Source organism: Kogia breviceps, chromosome X (assembly GCF_026419965.1).
Source record: "Kogia breviceps isolate mKogBre1 chromosome X, mKogBre1 haplotype 1, whole genome shotgun sequence".
NCBI classification, from domain to species: Eukaryota; Metazoa; Chordata; class Mammalia; order Artiodactyla; family Physeteridae; genus Kogia; species Kogia breviceps.
In genome coordinates this window covers 121345260-121369962 of record NC_081330.1, presented here as the reverse complement: position 1 = coordinate 121369962, position 24703 = coordinate 121345260, and the positions used below count along the sequence as shown (strand labels likewise).

Genomic DNA, 24703 nt, shown 5'->3' with positions numbered 1-24703 from the left:
CCCTCACTTTCAGTCTGTATGTGTCCCTAGGTCTGAAGTGGGTCTCTTGCAGACAGCATATAGATGGGTCTTGTTTTTGTATCCATTCAGCAAGCCTGTGCCTTTTGGTTGGAGCATTTAATCCATTCACATTTAAGATAATTATCGATATGTGTATTCTTATTACCATTTTCTTAATTGTTATGGGTTTGTTTTTGTAGGTCCTTCTCTTCTCTTGTGTTTCCCACTTAGAGAAGTTCCTTTAGCATTTGTTGTAGAGGTGGTTTGCTGGTGCTGAATTCTCTTAGCTTTTGCTTGTTTGTAAAGCTTTTGATTTCTCTGTTGAATCTAAATGAGATCCTTGCCTGGTAGAGTAATCTTGGTTGTAGGTTCTTCCCTTTCATCACTTTAAATATATCATGCCACTCCCTTGTGGCTTGTAGAGTTTCTGCTGAGAAATCAGCTGTTAACCTTATGGGAGTTCCCTTGTACTTTGTCATTTTTCTCTTGTTGCTTTCAATAATTTTTCTTTGTCTTTAATTTTTGTCAAAAAATTACTATGTGTCTTGGTGTGTTTCTCCTTGGCTTTCTCCTGCCTGGGACTCTCTGCACTTCCTGGACTTGGGTGGCTATTTCCTTTCCCATGTTAGGGAAGTTTTCGACTATAATCTCTTCAAATATTTTCTGGGGTCCTTTCTCTCTCTCTTCTCCTTCTAGGACCCCTATAATGTGAATGTTGGTGCGTTTAATGTTGTCCCAGAGGTCTCTTAGGCTGCTTTCTTTTTTTTTCATTCTATTTTCTTTATTCTGTTCCGCAGCAGTGAATTCCACCATTCTGTCTTCTAGGTCACTTATCCATTCTGCTGCCTCAGTTATTCTGGTATTGATTCCTTCTAGCGTATTTTTCACTTCAGTTATTGTATTGTTCATCTCTGTTTGTTTGTTCTTTAATTATTCTAGGTGTTTGTTCTTTAATTCTTCTAGGTCTTTGTTAAACATTTCTTGCATCTTCTCGATCTTTGCCTCCATTCTTTTTCTGAGGTACTGGATCACCTTCACTATCATTATTCTGAATTTTTTGTCTGGAAGGTTGCCTATCTCCACTTCATTTAGTTGTTTTTCTGGGGTTTTATCTTGTTCCTTAATCTGGTACATAGCCCTCTGCCTTTTCATCTTGTCTGTGTTTCTGTGAATGTGGTTTTTGTTCCACAGGCTGCAGGATTGTAGTTTTTCTTGCTTCTGCTGTCTGCCCTCTGGTGGGTGAGGCTATCTAAGAGGCTTGTGTAAGTTTCCTGATGGGAGGGACTGGTGGTGGATAGAGATGGCTGTTGCTGTGGTGGGCAGAACTCAGTAAAACTTTTATCCACTTCACTGCTGATGGGTGGGGCTGGGCTCCCTCCGTGTTGGTTGTTTGGCCTGAGGCAACCCAGCACTGTAGCCTTACCGGCTCTTTTGTGGGGCTAATGGCAGACTGCGGGAGGGCTCACACCAAGGAGTACTTCCCAGAACTTCTGCTGCCAGTGTCCTTGTCCCCGTGGTGAGCCACAGCTTCCCCCCTCCTCTGCAGGAGACCCTCCAACACTAGCAGGTAGGTCTGGTTCAGTCTCCTATGGGGTCACTGCTCCTTCCCTTTGGGTCCTGATGCACACACTACTTTGTATGTGCCCTCCAAGAATGGGGTCTCTGTTTCCCCCAGTCCTGTCAAAGTCCTGCAGTCATATCCCACTAGGCCTCGAAGTCTGATTCTCTAGGAATTCCTCCTCCTGTTGCCGGACCCCCAGGTTGGGAAGCCTGACGTGGGGCTCAGAACCTTCACTCCAGTGGGTGGACTTCTGTGTTATAAGTGTTCTCCAGTTTGTGAGTCACCTACCCAGTGGTTATGGGTTTTTATTTTATTGTGATTGCACCCGTCCTGCCATCTCATTGCAGCTTCTCCTTTGTCTTTGGATGTGGGGTATCTTTTTTGATGAGTTGTAGTGTCTTCCTGTCGATGATTGTTCAGCAGTTAGTTGTGATTCAGGTGCTCTTGCAAGAGAGCGTGAGCTCACGTCCTTCTACTCTGCCATCTTGAACCAATGTCCTATATAGAGATTTTCAACAGTGCCTAACCCCACAAGTATTTTGTATTTTTCTTTACCCCTCTCTTTATACATATAGTTTCCATTTCCTTGAAAGTCTGTAATTCAGGCCAAGACTTGTAGAAATAAATCAGAACAAAATTCATGAAGCCTGTATATGCAATATATGTATTTGAATTTTTGAAATGCATGTACTCTCTCCCAATATTCCCTACATGACAAGAGTTTTTATTTTAAGTATCCTCTTCCTGCTGGACCTGGCACCCGTGTTTGCCAATCTAATTGTACATTCTACAGCCTGCCATCAGTATGCGTGAGCAAGCTAAGTATAAGGTATAATCATTTTTTAAATCTTACAGTATCTGCCAGAAATGTGCAAGTGTATAGCAAATGCTGAAATTGGCCAAATTCCTACGACTAAAATCAGGGTGTGCATAGAAGGATAGTATTGGGTAATCGAATTAAACAATAAGCTCTCTGTTCTATGAAAAGGGAAATACTCCTTTTCACTACCTACAACCCCAAGAGCATGCAACAAACATGAAATTGAACTCTTTTGTTGAAATAATACTCTTGGCTACTTTAAAGGTTAGTAGGAGCTTTTCTTTCTCTGAAAATACTCCAAGGTAGACAAGTCAAACTAGCGTGGTTTAACTCCTTTTGACACTTCAAGATACGGCTCAGATGTCACTTTAAACCTTCCTTAAACTTCCCTACCGCCAGTAGAAAATTACACTTAAGCTGTTACTTTGCAATACCTTTATCTTCAGAATTTTGTTACTGTTTTTTTTTTAAATTTTTTTATTGGAGTATAGTTGATTTACAATGTTGTGTCAGTTTCTGCTGTACAGTGAGTCAGTTATACATATATCCACTCTTTTGTAGATTCTACTGCCATATAGATCATTACAGATGAATTATGTTACTGTTTGTTATTTGTATCACTGGCAGTGTTGGCCTGAGAGCCCTTATTCTAAATCGTGGTATGCCTGGTGTCTAATTAAGTGCTCAGAATGTAGTAGGTGCTCAGTAAATGTTTAACTGATGAATGAACTTTCTATTGCCACTAAGTTTACCCTGGGATGATGTTGGTCCCGCGGCTGCCTGAGGTCTTCTCAGTGGGGCAGCGGGATGTTGCCACTAGGAGACTCTCCAAGAGGTTGTGAGAAGGGATATCACCTTGGGGAATTGGAGGTTTGGCCCTCATCTGTATAGATTCGGAAAATTGAGTGGCCAGTGCACTTTTGCTATTCAGTCTTTTTCTCAAAAAGTATGTATTGAGAGCTTTCTCCGAGCCTAGTCTTCTGCTGAATGCTGAGAATATAGAAGTTCCATGGGTACGGCCCCTGCCCTCACTTCATTTACCACCTAGCTGCAGGAGTCCTTTCAACAAGCCCTAAAAGGAAACAACTCAAGCGAGTTCCCTGGTGGCCTAGTGGTTAGGATTCCACGCTTTCACTGCCGGGGCCCGTGTTCAATTTCTGGTAGGGGACCTGAGATTCAGCAAGGCAAAAAAAAAAAAAAAAAAAAAAATTCATGAAAAAATAAAAACAAGCCCTTACAGTGAAGTGTGGGACTGGCCTGGTATGGGAAGTACAGCATGCTAGAGATGCAAAACAGGAGTACCCCAAATATCCCGGCCCCCCAGGGGCTTCTGAACACACTCCCAGAAGGCACTGTCTCCAGAATACGGCTCTCAGTCCTCATTTACAAAGTCAAAATGTACCTTTATTAATAATGAGCAGTGGAAGCAGCTCACTGAATACAAATATACACTGTGGACAGAGAATGCCTGCCTTTCAGTAAACAAAGGTTGTTATGGCCATAAAGCCACCATTCACTGTAGCCGCCCCTGAGGGTGTGCCCTGAGTGGATTCAGGATGGAGAAAAACCGGGTAGTGGCCCTAGATAGTTAAGGTGCATATCAAAGGAAGGATTTCAATGAGCCCAGACTCTTGCATCTTCCCATACTAAAATCATTAACTGAGATGTCTGTTTTTGTGATTAGCAGTAATCTTTTGATGTTCTGATGGTTGACTACAGGTTTTCTTTTCTCAGCAAAATACTCATATATTCTGGCTCTTCCCTTACCTCTTTTATTTATTTATTGAAATTAAAAAAAAATTTTTTTGGCCACACTGCTCGTCTTGTGGGATCTTAGTTCCCTGACCAGGGATGAAACCCATGCCCCCTGCAGTGGAATCATGGAGTCCTAACCACAGGACGGCCAGGGAAGTCCCTCGTTCCTTACTCTTTGGAGCAGTCTCTCAGAGCTAACTGAGAGGCTGTATCCCAGGCTCAAGTCCTCAGTAAGTTCGCTGAATAAAACATAATTCTCAGGAGTTCCCTGGTGGCCTAGTGGTTAGGATTCTGGGCTTTCACTGACAGGGCCCGGCATTCCATCCCTGGTCGGGGAACTGAGATTCCACAATTAGGTTGTGCATTTTTTTTTTTTAGTTGACTACACGCATCTACATTCCCTCTCCAGAGTCAGACCCACATAGGGAGACAGATTCTAATGGGAAGGTTTTTTGGTGAGTAAGAAATCAAAACAAGTCTCCTGTTCAAAGGCATTAGATAGCATTCTGGAGCCTCTGTCCCCACACTAAGGATAGCCTTGGAAATGGGGCCGTTCTTTCTTATTTTTAAAAACATATTTTACATTTCAGTTGGCTTTTTAGAAACATTTATTTATTTCTTTTTTGGCTGCGTTGGGTCTTTGTTGCTGCGCATGGACTTTCTCTAGTTGCAGCGAGCTGGGGCTATTCTTCTTTGCAGTGCGCGGCCGTCTCATTGCGATGGCTTCTCTTGTTGCGGAGCCCAGGCTCTAGGCGCGTGGGTTTCAGTAGTTGTGTCAAGTGGGCTCAGTAGTTGCGGTGCACGGGCTTAGTTGCTCCACGGCATGTGGGATCTTCCTGGACCAGGGCTCGAACCCATGTCCCCTGCATTGGCAGGCGGATTCTTAACCACTGCACCACCAGGGAAGCCCGGGGCCATTATTTGTGAAGTTCTCTTTTTTAACCAAGATTCTCTCTCTCCCATACATTGCTTGGATGGGCCAATCAGCCTGGCCTCCCCGACTCTCCCTTTTCTAGGTTTCCGCTCTTCTGATGAGATACACTGCTTCTTGAGATTTGTCAGTACCTTTGATCATATTATAGGGTATGACGGGGTTTGTTAATTTACTGTCGGCAAAGACCGTGTAGTAGTTGTAGTAGTAGCCTCTGTGTGTATGTGTGTGTGTGTGTGTGTGTGTGTGTGTTGTGTAAAATTAAGGGCTAGCAATGACCCCACTCAGGACGTCACACACCAGGGGAGGGGTAGTCGGCTATATTAATCAGGGAGTCTGTGTTCCAGATTCTAGCTACGACAAATGTTTCTGTTAGCCATAGCTCAATCAATAGCAGAGGCTTTGCTAAGTAGCAAAATGAAGGTTAAAAATGGGTTTTCATTGGTGAAAGTAGTGGCTTGTTAGCCAGTATGATGGGTGTCAGAAATGGGCTCACAGTGGTGAAATTAGTAATATTCAAGATGTGTATTGCTTAAAATTTGTGAGTCTCTTCACCCTTGCATTGACAGGGTATGAGAACATAGCAATCTGAAGCCTGCTCCCTAAGGGGTAATACTACAGGCCAAACCTCTAAATAGCCGTGTCCAGCTATGGACTCTGAGGGTTCCAGTTCCCTGATAGTGGCCATAAGGCCAACAGAATCCTGCCTCTGTAATAGAGGCAAGTTGGCCTCTTAACAGGACAGAGAGCTGGGGGCATCATTGAGCTTACTGCTCTTAAGAACTTTCTGCCTCAGGCTCCTGGCTGTTTACTAAGCATCTGAATAAGTGGGCCCATACATAGCCTTTAGGGAGGAAGTGGGGAGAATACCCCCTACTGGCGACGAGCTGTTTTTCTTGTGACCTTCACCTTTTTGGCAGGAAGAGCTCTTAACAGAGACCATAAGTCCTTGAGCAAAACGTGAGAATAATTAATGCAGATAGATCATGGGATGCCTCTTAAAGACTTGGAAATAAAGAAATGATAGCTCTTGGGACTTCCCTGGTGGTCCAGTGGTTAAGACTCTGTGCTCTCAATGCAAGGGGCCCGGGTTCCATCCTTGGTCAGGGAACTAGATCCTGCATTCGGGCCGCAACGAATATCCTGCATGCTGCAACTGAGACCTGGCAAAGCCAAATAAATAAATATTTTTTAAAAAAGAAATGTTAGCTCGTGAAGACTTAAAACATAACCCCAATAATGGATCCCAGCTGAGATAAGTACAGTGCTTTATAGAGCCTTGGGTTAAGGCTGGACAGTAACCCCTTTGAAGGCATTTAAACAAAGAATGGGTCTATCAAAAATCAGGTTAGTCTGACTTGAGGAAGAAGAGAGTGATCTGAGACCCAGAGAGCCAGACAGAAGCTATTCTTTCTCTCTCCCTTCTGCTAAGCTGTTTTCCTTAGAAACGGATCACTAAGCCTGGCCCACTTGCAAGAATAGGGGAGTCAGACTCCACCTTTTAAAGGGAGGAGCATCAAAGAACTTGTGGACAGATTTAAAAAAACACCATCCCCTCCATTAAAGACGTTATAAGAAGCAGAACTCTGAAATTCATATTTCTCGCGGGAGCAGTAATAGCTATGTTTCTCTTGAGCACCCAGTTTGTTTTTATTTTATGTTGTGAATCACTCTGTAAATTGTGTTTTCCTCTTTTCCCAGCTGTCAAGAAGCTCAAAATAAAAATTTGGCTCATGTCCAGCTTGTGGACAAGACCTCAAGGCATGTGGTTTATAGAATCAACTCACCCATGACTTCATCTTATTTTTCCTGATCCTTCTTTCACTTTCACTTTGTCATTTCTCTCTCTCTCTCTCTCTCTCTCTCTCTCTGCCTCTCTATTTGTATATAAACGAATGATATGACATATATCTATATATCTACACACACACATATGTATGTCGTGGCAAATCGTGTATATGTTTACAGCCTTCCAAATCCCTTTGAAATAAGAATGCATATAAATAAAACGAATACAATTAAGTATTTTTCATTTCTCTTAAGACTTGAGGTCACTTGCATAGTCCTTTTGTCTTCTTAATAAAGATAACTATTTTTTTTAATTCCATGCATACTTATACTCAAACAATACAGAAAATCATGAAGTAAAAATACTCCCAAGTTTCATCTCCCAGGGAAAAACATTATTAACACTTTGATTAATGTCCTTCTAAACATCTCTTTATAAACCTCGAGGCAATTCTATGAAAATGGATTTTTTTAAAAGCTCACTGTGCTATGTATATTTTCTAGGTCAATTTAAAAAATGTTTATCATTTTTAGTAGCTGCATGGTGTTCTCTTGTACCATAGTTTAACTATGGTGCATTTAACACTCAATTCCCCAGGCAGGTTAGAAGCAGCATTACCGATAGATTTTTTCTGCATCTCACTGGGACTTTTGCCTTTAAGAAGGTGAGGAATAGTGGCCGAGGCCATCAGCTTTATATAGTGTCTAGGTATGGGTTCATTATCTGTTGCTCTAGTTTTGAAATCTCAAAGCTGGACTGAGGTATTTTGCCTGTGAAATGAAATAATGTTACTTTCCCCAAATTTACAGAAATAATTAAAATTAATAGAAGGAATTTCCCCAATATTGAAATTTACTCTCACATAAGTTATTACATTTTTGGCGCCGGACACCACTACTTAGTATTCTCTCATAAAAAAATGACATAGGATTTACACAAATTTTCATAATGAGTTATTTAAGGCCACATGTCAGGATTTCATGACGGTCCGTGACTATCAGAAGCTCGGTCATTGGAGATCTGGTTCCATCAGATGTAAATAGGGAGTATGCCCGAGAAAAAAATCCATCCCCGCCCTAATCTCGTCAAGAAAAAAAAATCGATTCAGCAAACCGAGTTTGTTAGAAAATTTCAGTAACGAAACAACTGGCGGAGAAAGCCAGTACGTTCAATGTGTATCAAGCGCCAACTAAGGGTGGAGAACTGTGCTAGAAGCCCGAGCGGTTCAGCCAAGGTGAATATGACGCAGCCCCCACCCCGCAGGAGCTCGGGACCGCTAAACGGTGCTGAGAGTTCTGGTGGAGGGGCAGGACTCGGGATAGGTGTCGAGCCAGAAACCTCAAATTCTGAAAGCCATTATAACTCTCCCGCCTTGAAAGTCACGAAGTATTTCTCCTCATCCCCCAATCATTCGGGCTCAGTTCCGAAGAAGAGCAACCAAAACAAAAGCAGAACAATGTGTCCCCGACCCAGCTCCCTCCCAGACACTGAACTATTTCTGAACTTTTCCCGCAGGATGATAAAGAGTACCTTCCGGTACCGGTACATCGCCCCTAGAAAACTACAAATCCCAGGAGGCTGCACGCGCACCACAGCGGATACTCTTCCCCCATTTCAGAACGCCGCATTATGCGCCAGTCCTGATCCGGGTCTGCAAGCCGTGGCCGCGCAGCCTGCTGGGACTTGTAGTCGACTCCAGAGTCCCTTTCCTCGTTCGCGCAGACTCGCGCGGCCTCTGTTCGCCCTTCGGCCCTGCAGTAGCCCAGCCCCGGCTTCAATGCTCCCCACCCCCATCCCGCTCCGTCCCTTCGGGGGCCAACCTCCTCCGGTCACGTGGGGAGCCTTGCATGCGGCAATTGGATGGGGGATTCAGGGGTGGGGCGCGAGGCCCTGCGAGGTTCCGTGCCCCTTGTCGGGCTGCTTGTTTGGCTGCTGCCGTCACCTCATGGCGACGCGGGTTGAGGAGGCTTCGCGGGGAAGAGGCGGCGGCGCCGAGGAGGCAGTTGAGGCCGGACGGGGCGGACGGCGACGCAGCCCGCGGCAGAAGGTCAGTCTGGGGGGTGCCTGCGTTGTTGCTGGGCCCGGGGAATGCTGGGGCTAGCTGTTTCGGGGTGCACCTCTTCACTCTCCCGGGTTACCTTTAGCCACGGGACGAGCATCCGGCCCTCTTCGCTCCCTGGGTGACGACAGTGGGAGCAGGTGAGGGGAGTGGAACCGGTGTGGATGGGGTGGGAGGGGGCGATGGTTGGGGATTGAGGCGGGGGCGGGAGGGAGGGCAGAGGGCGCAACCTGGTGGGAGGGGGAAGGGGTGCTTGGCGGGGGCGCGCCAGGTGTGACAGCCACGTGCGGCCGGCGCCGCGGGGCCCCGGGCGCCAGGTGTTCCCTCTCCCAGCCCCCGCCCTCCGCGTGCTTCCCGTGCTCCTAGCGCTGGGCGCCGCCGTCTGGGGGCTGCCAGGGGTCGCGGGCTCGCCCTCCTCGCGCCGGGCAGGTGCGCGGGGCGCGCTGCTGGGTGCTCCCGGGCGGCGCGGGCGAGGTTGTTGCGCAGTAAGATAACCGCGCGGGAGCCGGGGCTGCACTGCGCCCCCCTTCCCCCGCCCCCCTTCCCCCGCCCCCCTGCGCTCCCCGCCACTGCGCGGGCTGGCGAGCCGGGCCTCTCGGCCCTCGGGACCCAGGCCCTGGGGCTGCTGTCTGGGCGCCACGGGCTTGGCTGCACGTGGGGAGAAGATGCTGGAGGACCTGGGTCCCGCAGAGTCGGGAGCAACATCGCGGATAACCGGTCTTCCCAATCCAGCCCTCCGTTCTTCTCCTCGCTCTTTATTTCTGCCCCTTTTCTCCCCCCCGCAACCTTGGTGAGCGGAAATTTGAGCGCCTCCCCCAGCTTGGCCTTTGGTCTCTCTTAATCTGGGAGTCGGGCTGGACTGTTCCCCTTGCCTTATTTGACTCACGTCAAGGAGTTTTCAGTGTCTCCCTTTCTGGAGGAAAATCCCGATCTTCAGAATGGGAGAATTCCACTTGTTCTGGAGTCAGTGGGTAGAGTTCGAGAAAGATTGCACAACAAACGGGATACAGGGCTTTCAGGGCCCAGGAAGAGAGAAGTGCGGGGAAAAGGACTGGAAAGTTGGAAACCCGTCTCGTTCCTTGCGGTTGAACAGATTGAGACATTCAAGTTGTTGATCGTCGTGCTTGATCGCTCGGGGCTGTTTAATGTCACTTAATTATGCGTTTGAATACTCTTAAAGATCACTCCTGTTGGAAATTATGGAATAATATTTTTCTAATGCGACTCGTGAACTTGAAAAAAAAGAACAAAGGTTCGCTTTATCTCTGTGCAGAGTGTCAAGAATTAGCTTTTGGGGGCCTGTTTCTAAGGTCAGGTGTTTTCACGTCTGTCTTCATGAGGGTGTTACTGCTTCTCAGTTACCTGTCTTTCTCTCCCTCTCTTTGTACTCTAAAAGAAAGATCCAGTACCTGAAGGACTGAAAAAGAAGCTGTGGACCGAACGGAACTCTAGGGATTCAACACTGTCACTTTGGACACCTCACTTATTCCCTGAGGGTGGGGAGCCAATCTCAGGGTTTGATTTCATAGGCCCCCCAGGGGAGGACTCCGAAAAAAAGCCACTGCAGTTGAGGACCTGAGTTCCTTTTTATGCCCCTAGCATAAGGATAAAAAGTCTGAAGTAGGAACTGACGTGTAATCAACTAGCATTTTAAACGATGAAGAGGTAATGACCCTTTGACGCAGTTCTTTGGTTAACAGCTGGGTAAGAATAGTCAGGTGTGTCTGTACTGTCTCAGTCTTGTTTACTTACTCAGGCATCTTCTTTGCTCAGACTTTTCTGGGCATCTTTTTTCCTTTTGATTTACAATTGACTGACATGGAATTGAAATACATGGTTAAATATTAGTTTCTGAATTTTCGTTTTAAAAAATTGGGTGAATATCTTGTGTTTGCAGAAGTCACTTTTTAAGTTATTTCCTTCGGACCTCTCGTTTTTTATTTCCTCTGGGCCACTAGCTTGAAAATATATTCGTAATTCTAACTTGACCTCTGCCCTATTTTTCAGGAAGCAGAAATGGTGTTTAACTAATTGGGTTGTTTTGAAAATATTGAAGGAATTAAAGGAACAGTGACCGTTTTGTCACTTCTGGGTTACATTATGAGACTTAAAAGTGAGAAACAATTGGAGATGGGCTTTGTTGCTTCCTGTTTGTCTTAACCATCTAGTCACTCTTGAACTCGGGTAGTTGTGGCATTGTTTCTTAACTACTGCCATTTGGATGGTCTCTTAAGGTGACTTTTTTCTTTTAACATTACAGTACATTTCTAAGAGTCTCTTGATTTGTCTAAAACTGCTGTCTGAAGTGATAGCCACTAGGCGCCTGTGGCTATTTAAGTGTTAATTAAAATTAAGTAAAATTAAAAATTCCCTTTCTCAGTATACTAGCCACATTGCAAGTGTTCAACAGCCAATGTGACTAGCGGCTACTGTGTTAGAGCAGATCTAGAATATTTCCATCATTGCACATTGCGTAAAGTTTTATTGGACAACACTGGTCTAAAAAGATGGGATATTACTTTGTCAAGTGTTCCAGGCATTGTTTAGAACACCAGGCTCATTCATAGTACTTCCTAAATCCTTGTGTAGAATTTGTGGGGGTTTTTTGTTTGTATTTTTACTAGAATTTGTTTTATAAGGTTGAGTTTTCAAAAAATTAATAGACTATTTTTTGAGCAGTTTTAGGTTTACCAAAAAATTGAACATAAATTGCAGACATCCCATTTATCCCCTCACAGCACACCCCTTTCCCCTATTATTTATATCTTGCAGTATTGTGGTACATTTGTTACAATTGGTGAGCCAATATTGATACATTCTTATTAACTAAAGTCCATAGTTTACATTAGGGTTCATTCTTGGTGCTGTATATTCTATGAGTTTTAACAAATGTATGACATGTGTCCACCATTACTATATCATACAGAACAGTTTCACTGCCCTAAAAACCTCCATCCCTTCCTCTCTTCCCCCAAACCACTGACCACCACTGATCTTTTTACTGTCTCTATAGTTTTGCCTTTTCCAGAGTGTCTAACGTTGATTTTTTTCCCCCCTAGATTTTTGCTTGGGAGTGTTAAAAATTATTTAACTACTCTTAAAAACTTACTTTTAGGTCGAATAGAAAGGATAAAGATATATGGAATCTATCCTCAAATTAATGAAATATTACATTTACATGTTGCCCTATAGATTTTATAGCCTATTTTTGCACATATATTAAGTCTTTCAGCATCACTCAGGTGCTGTGGAGAAGGCTGGGCAACTGTCATTGTCCTCATTTATAGATGACAAATTGCTCAGCAAGGTCAAGTGATTTGCCCAAGAGGTGAAGCCGAGTGTGTAAAGTACCCTTTCATCTTCACTACAGTAATAAGTAGGGTGGTAGTGGGCAAATAGTGTGGATTTGGAGTCAAGACTCGTGGCTCTTGCCACCTATTAGCTGTGCGGCTTTGGGTAGGTTTTGCAATCTTTCTAAGCCTCAATTGCATCATCTGTAAAGTGGCGATGATACCGCATAGGACTGTTGTGCAGTATGAGAGTTGAGGGCTTCCCTGGTGGCACAGTGGTTAAGAATCCGTCTGCGGGCTTCCCTGGTGGCGCAGTGGTTGAGAGTCCGCCTGCCGATGCAGGGGACGCGGGTTCGTGCCCCTGTCCGGGAAGATCCCACATGCTCTGGAGTGGCTGGGCCCGTGAGCCACACAACAGTGAGAGGCCAGCGTACCGCAAAAAAAAAGAATCCGTCTGCCAGTGTAGGGGACGCGGGTTCGAGCCCTGGTCCGGGAAGATCCCACATGCCCCGGAGCACCTAAGCCTGTGCGCCACAACTACTGAGCCCGTGTGCCTAGAGCCCCTGCTCCGCAACAAGAGAAGCTACCGCAATGAGAAGCCTGTGCACCGCAACGAAGACCCAACACAGCCGAAAATACATAAATAAAAATAAAATTTTTTTAAAAAAGAAGTTGATGTGACACGTTCAGCACAGTGCCAGGCATGTAGAATTTTACTTGGTGGGGAGGGGAGCATATATGAAAGATCCGTTTCTCTTGCTTTTAGGGTGTTATTCTGTAAATCTGTCTTCCAACCTTTGTGTCCTTCACTCTTCCCAGAATCTCTCTGTGATAGACTTAATGAGGAGAAATCAGGTCAGGGTGGGGCGAGAGTATGGGGTAGGAAGAAACCATTTCGTTATCTTGTTTTTCTCCCCATTTGCGGACTTGATGATGAATTTCCACTCTTCTAGCACAGAGATTAAGTAAGAAGAATCGAAGTGACCTTCTCTTTATGACTTTGTCATCTAATTCTATCAGCAAACTTCGGTAAATTTTATTTTCATGGAGAACCAAACGGGCAAAGCAGTAATGAGAGCAGACCAGATACAGCACATCCCTCTAGCAATACCACGTTCATAGATCATAATATGCCACAGTGATTTATTACATTACTGGAAGGTGTTGTATATGTTATTTTGTGTCATTTATATTGGTCTTGACTAGAGAAGTTTTATTTAGGAGTGAATATGCCAAATCCAGATTCCATAAAACAGGGCACATGTGATTTCCCTTTGTGTGGGATTCTTCACAGAAGGAGTCACTATAATAGTTTTCCTTTCAATAGATACGCTGTTCAGGTTTTACACTTTGCAGAGAGTTGTGTTTCAAAGGAAAGGAATTCGAGTTCTCACTGTTTCCTGCGTTGTGGTAGGCACTTAAAATGTGCTTGCATTCTGATATCTTCCTTACCTCTGCAGAATAGGTGGTATCCCTAGGTATGTAGATAAGGCATCTGAAGCTCAGTCAAAACAACAACAGCAAGCCTTGCTCAAATTAAGTAACACAGCTCAGAGTTGGTGAAGTTGGCCTAGAGCTGGTATATAATTGTGTAATTGATAACGCAACTGATGTACCCTACTGCAGGGACAGTTTCCGCTTTTTTAACCTAATATCCCAAAGAAATCCCTTTGCCTCCCCCCCATCCCAATTACTTTTTGTTTGGTTCTAACACGATTATCAGTAACTTTTAGTTAATGTAATGGATGTGACAGTATTTAAAGTGTGTAAAATGGTATACAAGTTTAATATAGTATTCATCAACATTGAGAATTAGCTGTGTTAAAAATTTTCCCAAGTGGGGCATTTCTAGAAGAGGATAAAATAGGTCAGGTGACCCTTTAAGGGTTTGAACCTTGAGTATGTTTTTATGATTCAATTTATTTCCTAGTTGAAATTCTCTTGGGACTTATAACTACTTAAATTTTATTACTTGAAGGAAAAGATATATAAAATGACCATTGTTGTCCTGTTGTGCTGGCAAGATAATTTTATTAACATTTATTGCTCAGGGTGCTGATTTGCATTCTGTGTTACATTTCCAAAATGTCCCCAGGATGACCCCCATTACCCCCACTTCCTACTCTGTAGTCTGCCACGAGTAATATTGCTAAACTACCACTTGTTCATTTTTCTTATTTCCCTCCTCAGGTCAAAGTAGAATGGTTTGTTGAGGAAGATGTGCCAGTAGCTTAGAAGCACGTTTTGTTAAGGATGTTTCATTTTTTAATCTTATTTATTTATTTATGTTGCACTAGGTCTTAGTTGTGGCATGTGGACTCTAAATTGCGGCATGCATGCGGGATCTAGTTCCCCAACCAGGGATCGGACCCGGGCCCCCAGCATTGGGAGTGCGGAGTCTTTTACCCACTGGACCACCAGGGAAGTCCCAAGGATGTTTTAGATTGACATGTGGGTCATATTTAAAAGTGAGAATGGAGGCATTTTGCATAATTTGCAAATGCATCTTTATTCAGATATTATTATAAACAGTTCTGCATGGTAGCAATATATATTCATTATAGCTAATCTTACTACTCTAGAAGGTAGGTACTGTGCATCTCTAGTTTACGGATCAGGAAACTGAGAGGTTGACCTCCCTATGGCAACACAGGAGGTAGTAAGTGGTATATTCAAAGGCCGGGGTCTCTGGGCTCCAAAGCCATTAGCCATATTCCATGTGTCTTGTGCTCTCTAAACACATTTCTTGAGGATGGTAAATAAAAATGTGCTCTTCGTTGAATGTGAGTAAAACTTGGTGATGGGTAAAATGAGTAATAGTTTTTGCTAAATGAAAACAAATTACGAAGGGTGGGGTTAGGTCATTGGGGGTATAGGAAAGCTATTGTAATCCAGGAACCCAGGGAGTTTTGAGCCTTATAGCTTTTGTTTCATTGCCTTAGGCCCCAGGTTGACCTTAAGATATTTGATTTAGGAGGTGTGCTTTCCCTGCAAAGGCACCTCCAAGTATAGTTTGGATGAAGTAAAAGGTAGAGGGTTTAGAGAGAGACTGTTTTTTTTAACATCTCAAAGTCTACACAACACAGTGTTAACAAAGAGCTGAAGTGGTTGGGTTAAGTAGGACAAGAAAAAGAGAAGGTCTGATGTTTCAAAGGTGCCTCATGATTGGTCCATGTGGGGCTGGCGAAGGATGACTTCATAAAATTGGAACAGGGGTGTTGCATTTACATAACCTGTAAAAGTAGAGGACCATTTTACATCTCAGGAATCTGTGGCTTGAAGATGCTAAATGTGTGGCCCGGCCCCTGCCCTTCTGCAAAATAGATCAGGACCAAGCACATTTCAGTAGCTTTGGGAATTAACATCTTATTTTCTGATCCTTTTGCCACCTAGATAGGTGTTTAGGCTGATACAGGTATCTCTCAGATTGCTTCTCATCACTGAACTACAGTTTTAGAGCAAGAAGTGATTTTGCAAATTATGGAGTCCAGCACCCTTCCTTTTAGTAAAAGAAATGGCCATAGAAGTTAAATGTGAAATCGAGTGCCGTCATCCTTGGATTAAAAGGCAAACGGTGTGCGCAGTCTAAGATGTTAGCACCGACCGCTAGAGATAGCACAGACTCCTGCTGGAGAGAGTGTGCCCCCAGAGAAGCTGCATTCTGACAGGGCCTTTTCCAGACCTGTTGGCTCCTTCTTATTTTTTTATTTATTTTTTATTTTTTATTTTTTATTTTATTTTATTTTATTTTATTTTTTTTGTGGTACGCGGGCCTCTCACTGTTGTGGCCTCTCCCGTTGCGGAGCAGAGGCCCCGGACGCGCAGGCCCAGCGACCACGGCCCATGGGCCCAGCCGCTCCGCGGCATGTGGGATCTTCCCGGACCGGGGCACGAACCCGTGTCCCCTGCATCGGCAGGCCAACTCTCAACCACTGCGCCACCAGGGAAGCCCTTTTTTTTTTTATTTTTGAATTTTATTTTATTTTTTTATACAGCAGGTTCTTATTAGTCATCGAATTTACACACATCAGTGTATACATGTCAGTCCCAATGGCCCAATTCATACCACCACCACCACCACCACCCTGCCGCTTTCCCCCCTTGGTGTCTATACGTTTGTTCTCTACATCTTTGTCTCAGTTTCTGCCCTGCAAACCAGTTCATCTGTACCATTTTTCTAGGTTCCACATATATGTGTTAATATACGATATTTGTTTTCTTTTTCTGACTGACTTCACTCTGTATGACACTCTCTAGATCCATCCACGTCTCAGCAAATGACCCAATTTTGTTCCTTTTTATGATTAATATTCCATTGTATATATGTACCACATCTTCTTTATCCATTTGTCTGTCAGTGGACATTTGGGTTGCTTCCATAAACCTGGCTATCGTAAATAGTGCTGCAGTGAACATTGGGGTGCATGTGTCTTTTTGAATTATGGCTTTTTCTGGGTATAGGTCCAGTAGTGGGATTGCTGGATCATATGGTAATTCTATTATTAGTTTTTTAAGGAAGCTTCATACTGTTCTCCATAGTGGCTGTATCAATTTACATTCCCACCAACAGTGCAAGAGGGTTCCCTTTTCTCCACACCCTCTCCAGCATTTGTTGTTTGTAGATTTTCTGATGATGCCCATTCTAACTGGTGTGAGGTGATACCTTATTGTAGTTTCATTTGCATTTCTCTTATGATTAGTGATGTTGAGCAGCTTTTCATGTGCTTCTTGACCATCTGTATGTCTTCTTTGGAGAAATGTCTAGGTCTTCTGCCCATTTTTGGATTGGGTTGGTTTTTTTTAAATATTGAGCTGCATGAACTGTTTATATATTTTGGAGATTAATCCTTTGTCCGTTGATTCATTTGGAAATATTTTCTCCCATTCTGAGGGTCGTCTTTTTGTCTTCTTTATGGTTTCCTTTGCTGTGCAAAAGCTTTGAAGTTTCATTAGGTCCCATTTGTTTATTTTTGTTTTTATTTCCATTACTCTAGGAGGTGGATCAAAGAAGATCTTGCTGTGATTTATGTCAAAGAGTGTTCTTCTTATGTTTTCCTTTAAGAGTTTTATAGTGTCCTCTCTTACATTTAGGTCTCTAATCCATTTTGAGTTTATTTTACATGTAGCTGTCCAGTTTTCCCAGCACCACTTATCGAAGAGACTGTCTTTTCTCCGTTGTATATCCTTGCCTGCTTTGTCATAGATTAGTTGACCATAGGTGCGTGGGTTTACCTCTGGGCTTTCTATCTTGTTCCTTCGATCTGTGTTTCTGTTTTTGTGCCAGTACCATACTGTCTTGATTACTGTGGCTTTGTAGTATAGTCTGAAGTCAGGGAGTCTGATTCCTCCAGCTCCCGTTTTTTCCCTCAAGACTTCTTTGGCTATTCGGGGTCTCGTGTGTCTCCATACAAATTTTAAGAGTTTTTGTTCTAGTTCCGTTAAAAAATGCCATTGGTAATTTGATAGAGATTGCATTGAATCTGTAGATTGCTTTGGGTAGTATGGTCATTTTCACAATATTGATTCTTCCAATCCAAGAACATGCTATTTCTCTCCATCTGTTGGTATCATCTATAATTTCTTTCATCAGTGTGTTACAGTTTTCTGCATACAGATCTTTTGTCTCCCTAGGTGGGTGTATTCCTAGGTATTTTATTCTTTGTGTTGCAGTGGTAAATGGGAATGTTTCCTTAATTTCTCCTTCAGATTTTTCATCATTATTGTATAAGAATGCAAGAGATTTCTGTGCATTCATTTTGTATCCTGCAACTTTACCAAACTCATTGATTAGCTCTAGTAGTTTTCTGGTGGCATCTTTAAGATTCGCTGTGTATAGTATCATGTCATCTGCAAACAGTGACAGTTTTACTTCTTCTTTTCCAATTTGTATTCCTTTTATTTCTTTTTCTTCTCTGATCACCGGGGGTAGGACTTCCAAAACTATGTTGAATAATAGTGGTGAGAGTGGACATCCTTGTCTTGTTCCTGATCTTAGAGGAAATGCTTTCAGTTTTTCACCATTGAGAATGATGTTTGCTGTGGGTTTGTCATATATGGCCTTTATTATGTTGAGGTAGGTTCCCTCTGTGCCCACTTTGTGGAGAGTTTTTAACCATAAATGGGTGTTGAATTTTCTCAAAAGCTTTTTCTGCATTTATTGAGATTATCATATGGTTTTTATTCTTCAACTTGTTAACATGGTGTATCACATTGATTTGCGTATATTGAAGAATCCTTTTTTTTTAACATCTTTATTGGAGTATAATTGCTTTACAATGATGCGTTAGTTTCTGCTTTACAACAAAGTGAATCAGTTATACATATACATATGTTCCCATATCTCTTCCCTCTTGTGTCTCCCTCCCTCTCACCCTCCCTATCCCACCCCTCCAGTTGGTCACAAACCACCTAGTTGATCTCCCTGTGCCATGCGGCTGCTTCCCGCTAGCTATCCACCCTATGTTTCATAGTGTATGTATGTCCCTGCCACTCTCTCACTTTGTCACAGCTTACCCTTCCCCCCTCTCCGTATCCTCAAGCCCATGCTCTGGTAGGTCTGTGTCTTTATTCCCATCCCACCCCTAGGCTCCTCATGATATATTTTTTTCTAAGATTCCATATATATATGTTAGCATACGGTATTTGTTTTTCTCCTTCTGACTTACTACACTCTGTATGACAGTCTCCAGGTCCGTCTACCTCACTACAAGTAACTCAATTTCTTTTCTTTTTATGGCTGAGTAATATTCCATTCATTGTATATATGTGCCACATCTTCTTTATCCATTCATCTGTTGATGGACACTTAGGTTGCTTCCATGTCCTGGCAATTGTAAATAGAGCTGCAGTGAACATTTTGGTAGATGACTCTTTTTGAATTATGGTCTTCTCAGGGTATATGCCCAGTAGTGGGATTGCTGAGTCATATGGTAGTTCTATTTGTAGTTTGTAAAGAAACCTCCATACTGTTCTCCATAGCAGCTGTATCAATTTACATTCCCACCAACAGTTCAAGAGTGTTCCCTTTTCTCCACAACCTCTCTCCAGCACTTATTGTTTCTAGATTTTTTGATGATGGCCATTCTGACTGGTGTGAGATGATATCTCATTGTAGTTTTTTTTGTTGTTGTTTGGGTTTTTTTGCGGTATGCGGGCCTCTTGTGGCCTCTCCTGTTGCGGAGCACAGGCTCCGGACGTGCAGCAGCCGTGGCTCACGGGCCTAGCTGCTGCACAGCATGTGGGTCTTCCCGGACCGGGGCACAAACCCGTGTTACCTGCATCGGCAGCCGGTCTGTCCACCATTGCGCCACCAGGGAAGCCCCCTTATTGTAGTTTTGATTTGCATTTCTCTAATGATTAATGATGTTGAGCATTCTTTCATGTGTTTGTTGGCAATCTGTATATATTCTTTGGAGAAATGTCTATTTAGGTATTCTGCCCATTTTTGGATTGGGTTGTTTGTTTTTTTGTTGAGCTGCACGAGCTGCTTGTAAATTTTGCAGATTAATCCTTTGTCAGTTGCTTCATTTGCAGCTATTTCCTCCCATTCTGAGGGTTGTCTTTTGGTCTTGTTTATGGTATCCTTTGCTGTGCAAAAGCTTTTAAGTTTCATTAGGTCCCATTTGTTTATTTTTGTTTTTATTTCCATTTCTTTAGGAGGTGCATCCAAAAGGATCTTGCTGTGATTTTTGTCATAAAGTGTTCTGCCTATGTTTTCCTCTAAGAGTTTTATAGTGTCTGGTCTTACATTTAGGTCTTTAATCCATTTTGAGTTTATTTGTGTGAATGGTGTTAGGGAGTGTTCTAATTTCATACTTTTACGTGTACCTGTCCAGTTTTCCCAGCACTACATATTGAAGAGGCTGTCTTTTCTCCACTATGTATTCTTGCCTCCTTTATCAAAGATAAGGTGACCATATGTGCATGCGTTTATTTCTGGGCTTTCTGTTCTGTTACATTGATCTATATTTCTGTTTTTGTGCCAGTACCATACTGTCCTGATTACTGTAGCTTTGTAGTATAGTCTGAAGTCAGGGAGTCTGATTCCTCCAGCCCCATTTTTTGTTCTCAAGATTGCTTTGGCTATTCGGGGTCTTTTGTGTTTCCATACAAATTGTGAAATTTTTTGTTCTAGTTCTGTGAAAAATGCCAGTGGTAGTTTGATAGGGATTGCATTGAATCTATAGATTGCTTTGGGTAGTAGAGTCATTTTCACAATGTTGATTCTTCCAGTCCAAGAACATGGTATAACTCTCCATCTGTTTGTATCATCTTTAATTTCTTTCATCAGTGTCTTATAATTTTCTGCATACAGATCTTTTGTCTCCTTAGGTAGCTTTATTCCTAGATATTTTATTCTTTTTGTTGTAATGGTAAATGGGAGTGTTTTCTTAATTTCACTTTCAGATTTTTCATCATTCATGTATAAGAATGCCAGAGATTTCTGTGCATTAATTTTGTATCCTGCTGCTTTACCAAATTCATTGATTAGCTCTAGTAGTTTTCTGGTAGCATCTTTAGGATTCTCTGTGTGTAGTATCATGTCATCGGCAAACAGTGACAGCTTTACTTCTTCCTTTCTGTATTGGATTCCTTTTATTTCTTTTTTTTCTCTGATTGCTGTGGCTAGAACTTCCAAAACTATGTTGAATAAGAGTGGTGAGAGTGGGCAACCTTGTCTTGTTCCTGATCTTAGTGGAAATGGTTTCAGTTTTTCACCATTCAGGATGATGTTGGCTGTGGGTTTGTCATATATGGCCTTTACTATGTTGAGGAAAGTTCCCTCTATGCCTACTTTCTGCAGGGTTTTTATCATAAATGGGTGTTGAATGTTGTCGAAAGCTTTCTCTGCATCTATTGAGGTGATCATATGGTTTTTCTCCTTCAGTTTGTTATCATGGTGTATCACGTTTCTTGATTTGCGTATATTGAAGAATCCTTGCATCCCTGGGATAAATCCCACTTGATCATGTGTATGATCCTTTTAATGTGCTGTTGGATTCTGTTTCCTAGTATCTTGTTGAGGATTTTTGCATCTATGTTCATCAGTGATACTGGCCTGTAGTTTATTTCCTTGTGACATTTTTGTCTGGTTTTGGTATCAGGGTGTTGGTGGCCTCATAGAATGAGTTTGGGAGTGTTCCTCCCTCTGCTATCTTTTGGAAGAGTTTGAGAAGGATAGGTGTTAGCTCTTCTCTAAATGTTTGATAGAATTCACTTGTGAAACCATCTGGTCCTGGGCTTTTGGTTGTTGGAAGATTTTTAATCACAGTTTCAATTTCAGTGCTTGTGATTGGTCTGTTCCTATTTTCTATTTCTTCCTGGTTCGGTTTTGGCAGGTTGTGCATTTCTAAGAATTTGTCCTTTTCCTCCAGGTTGTCCACGTTATTGGCATAGAGTTGCTTGTAGTAATCTCTCATGATCTTTTGTATTTCTACAGTGTCATTTGTTACTTCTCCTTTTTCATTTCTAATTCTATTGATTTGAGGGCTTCCCTGGTGGCACAGTGGTTGAGAGTCTTCCTGCCGATGCAGGGGACACGGGTTCGTGCCCTGGTCCGGGAAGATCCCACATGCCACGGAGCGGCTGGGCCCATGAGCCATGGCCACGGAGCCTGTGCGTCCAGAGCCTGTGCTCCGCAGCGGGGGAGGCCACTACAGTGAGAGACCCACGTACCACAAACAAACAGATAAATAAATAAATAAATCTATTGATTTGAGTCTTCTCCCTTTTTTTCTTGATGAGTCTGGCTAATGGTTTATCAATTTTGTTTATGTTCTCAAAGAACCAGCTTTTAGTTTTATTGTTGTTTGCTATCGTTTCCTTCATTTCTTTTTCATTTATTTCTGATCTGATCTTTATGATTTCTTTCCTTCTGCTAAATTTGGGGTTTTTTTGTTCTTCTTTCTCTAATTGCTTTAGGTGCAAGGTTAGGTTGTTTCTTTGAAATGTTTCCTGTTTCTTAAGGTAGGATTGTATTGCTATCAACTTCCCTCTTAGAACTGCTTTCGCTGCATCCCATAGGTTTTGGGTCGTCATGTCTCCATTGTCATTTGTTTCTAGGTATTTTTTGATTTCTTCAGTAATCACTTCGTTATTAAGTAGTGTATTGTTTAGACTCCATGTGTTTTTGTATTTTTTACAGATCTTTTCCTGTAATTGATATCTAGTCTCATAGTGTTGTGGTCTGAAAAGATACTTGATATGATTTCAATTTTCTTAAATTTACCAGGGTTTGATTTGTGACCCAAGATATGATCTTTCCTGGAGAATGTTCCATGAGCAGTTGAGAAGAAAGTGTATTCTGTTGTTTTTGGATGGAATGTCCTATAAATATCAATTAAGTCCATCTTGTTTGCTGTATCATTTATAGCTTGTGTTGCTGTGTTTTTTTTCGTTGTGGATGATCTGTCATTGGTGAAAGTGAGGTGTTAAAGTCCCCTACTGTGATTGTGTTACTGTTGCTTTCCCCTTTTTTGACTGTTAGCATTTTCCTTATATATTGAGCTGCTCCTATGTTGGGTGCATAAATATTTTCAATTGTTATATCTTCTTCTTGGATTGATCCTTTTGTCATTATGTAGTGTCCTTCTTTGTCTCTTGTAATAGTCTTTATTTTAAAGTCTGTTTTGTCTGCTACGAGTATTGCTACTCCAGTTTTCTTTTGATTTCTATTTGCATGGAATATCTTTTTCCATCCCCTCACTTTCAGTCTGTATGTGTCCTTAGGTCTGAAGTGGGTCTCTTGTAGGCAGCATATATACGGGTCTTGTTTTTGTATCCATTCAGCCAGTCTGTGTCTTTTGGTGGGAGCATTTAAACCATTTACATTTAAGGTAATTATCAATATGTATGTTCCTATTCCCAGTTTCTTAATTGTTTTGGGTATGTTATGGTAGGTCTTTTCCTTCTCTTGTGTTTCCTGCCTAGAGAAGTTCCTTTAACATTTGTTGTAAAGCTGATTTGGTGGTGCCGAACTCTCTGCTTTTGCTTGTCTGTAAAGGTTTTATCTTGGTTGTAGGTTTTTCTCCTTCATCACTTTAAATATGTCCTGCCACTCCTTTCTGGCTTGCAGAGTTTCTGCTGAAAGATAAGCTGTTAACCTTATGGGGATTCCCTTGTGTGTTATTTGTTGTTTTTCCCTTGCTGCTTTTAGTATGTTTTCTTTGTATTTAATTTTTGATAGTTTGTTTAATACGTGTCTTGGCGTGTTTCTCCTTGGATTTATCCCGTATGGGGCTCTCTGTGCTTCCTGGACTTGATTAACTATTTCCTTTCCCATATTAGGGAAAGTTTCAACTATAATCTCTTTAAATATTTTCTTAGTCCCTTTCTTTTTCTCTTCTTCTTCTGGGACCCCTATAATTCGAATGTTGTTGCATTTAATGTTGTCCCGAGGTTCCTGAGACTGTTCTTAGTTCTTTTCATTGTTTTTTCTTTATTCTGCTCTGCAGTAGTTATTTCCATTATTTTTTCTTCCAGGTCACTTATCCGTTCTTCTGCCTCAGTTATTCTGCTATTGGTCTCTTCTAGAGTATTTTAAATTTCATTTATTGTGTTGTTCATCATTGCTTGTTTCCTCTTTAGTTCTTCTAGGTCCTTGTTAAATGTTTCTTGCATTTTCTCTCTTCTATTTCCAAGATTTTGGATCATCTTTACTATCATTATTCTGAATTCTTTTTCAGGTAGACTGCCTATTTCCTCTTCATTTGTTAGGTCTGGTGGGTTTTTACCTTGCTCCTTCATCTGCTGTGTGTTTTTCTGTCTTCTCATTTTGCTTCACTTACTTTGTTTGGGGTTTCCTTTTCACAGGTTGCAGGTTCGTAGATCCCGTTGTTTTTGGTGTCTGTCCCAGTGGCTAAGGTTGGTTCAGTGGGTTGAGTAGGTTTCCTGGTTGAGGGGAGTAGTGCCTATGTTCTGGTGAATGAGGCTGGATTTTGTCTTTCTGGTGGTGTGTTTTGGGGTGTCTGTAGCCTTATTATGATTTTAGGCAGCCTCTCTGCTAATAAATGGGCCTTTGTTCCTGTCTTGCTAGTTGTTTGGCATAGGGTGTCCAGCACTGTACCTTGTTGGTCGTTGATTGTAGCTGGGTCTTGGCGCTGAGATGGAGATGTCTCGGAGATTTTCGCCATTTGATATTATGTGGATCTGGGAGGTCTCTTGTGGACCAGTGTCCTGAAGTTGGCTCTCCCGTCTCAGAGGCACAGAACTGACTCCTGGCTGGAGCACCAAGAGCCTTTAATCCACACGGCTCAGAATAAAAGGGAGAAAAGATAGATAGATAGATAGATAGATAGATAGATAGATAGATAGATAGATAGGGAAAAAAGGGAGGGAGGAAAAATAAAGTAGGATAAAACAAGGTTATTAAAATAGAAAATAATTATTAAGAAAAAAAAGGAATAAAAAGCTGGACGGTCAGAACCCTAGGACAAATGGTGAAAGCAAAGCTATACAGACAAAATCTCACAGAGAAGCATACACATACACACTGACAGA

General features: G+C 42.4%; 1 protein-coding gene across 5 annotated transcripts in view; it reads left to right on the top strand.

Moving 5' to 3' along the window:
• Positions 1-8728: 8728 nt before the first annotated feature.
• TXLNG (taxilin gamma) overlaps positions 8729-24703 on the top strand; it is a 68764-nt gene continuing 52789 nt past the window's right edge. For 4 of the 5 annotated variants that reach the window (XR_010838697.1, XR_010838696.1, XM_067023740.1 and 1 more), the window contains exon 1: positions 8729-8903. Coding sequence is in view for 3 of the 5 variants with exons in the window: in XM_067023740.1 (XP_066879841.1) it covers positions 8802-8903 (102 nt within the window). In the remaining 2 variants the exon portion in view is untranslated. The remainder of the gene's footprint in view (positions 8904-24703) is intronic. The other variant, XM_067023741.1, reaches the window with a different exon arrangement.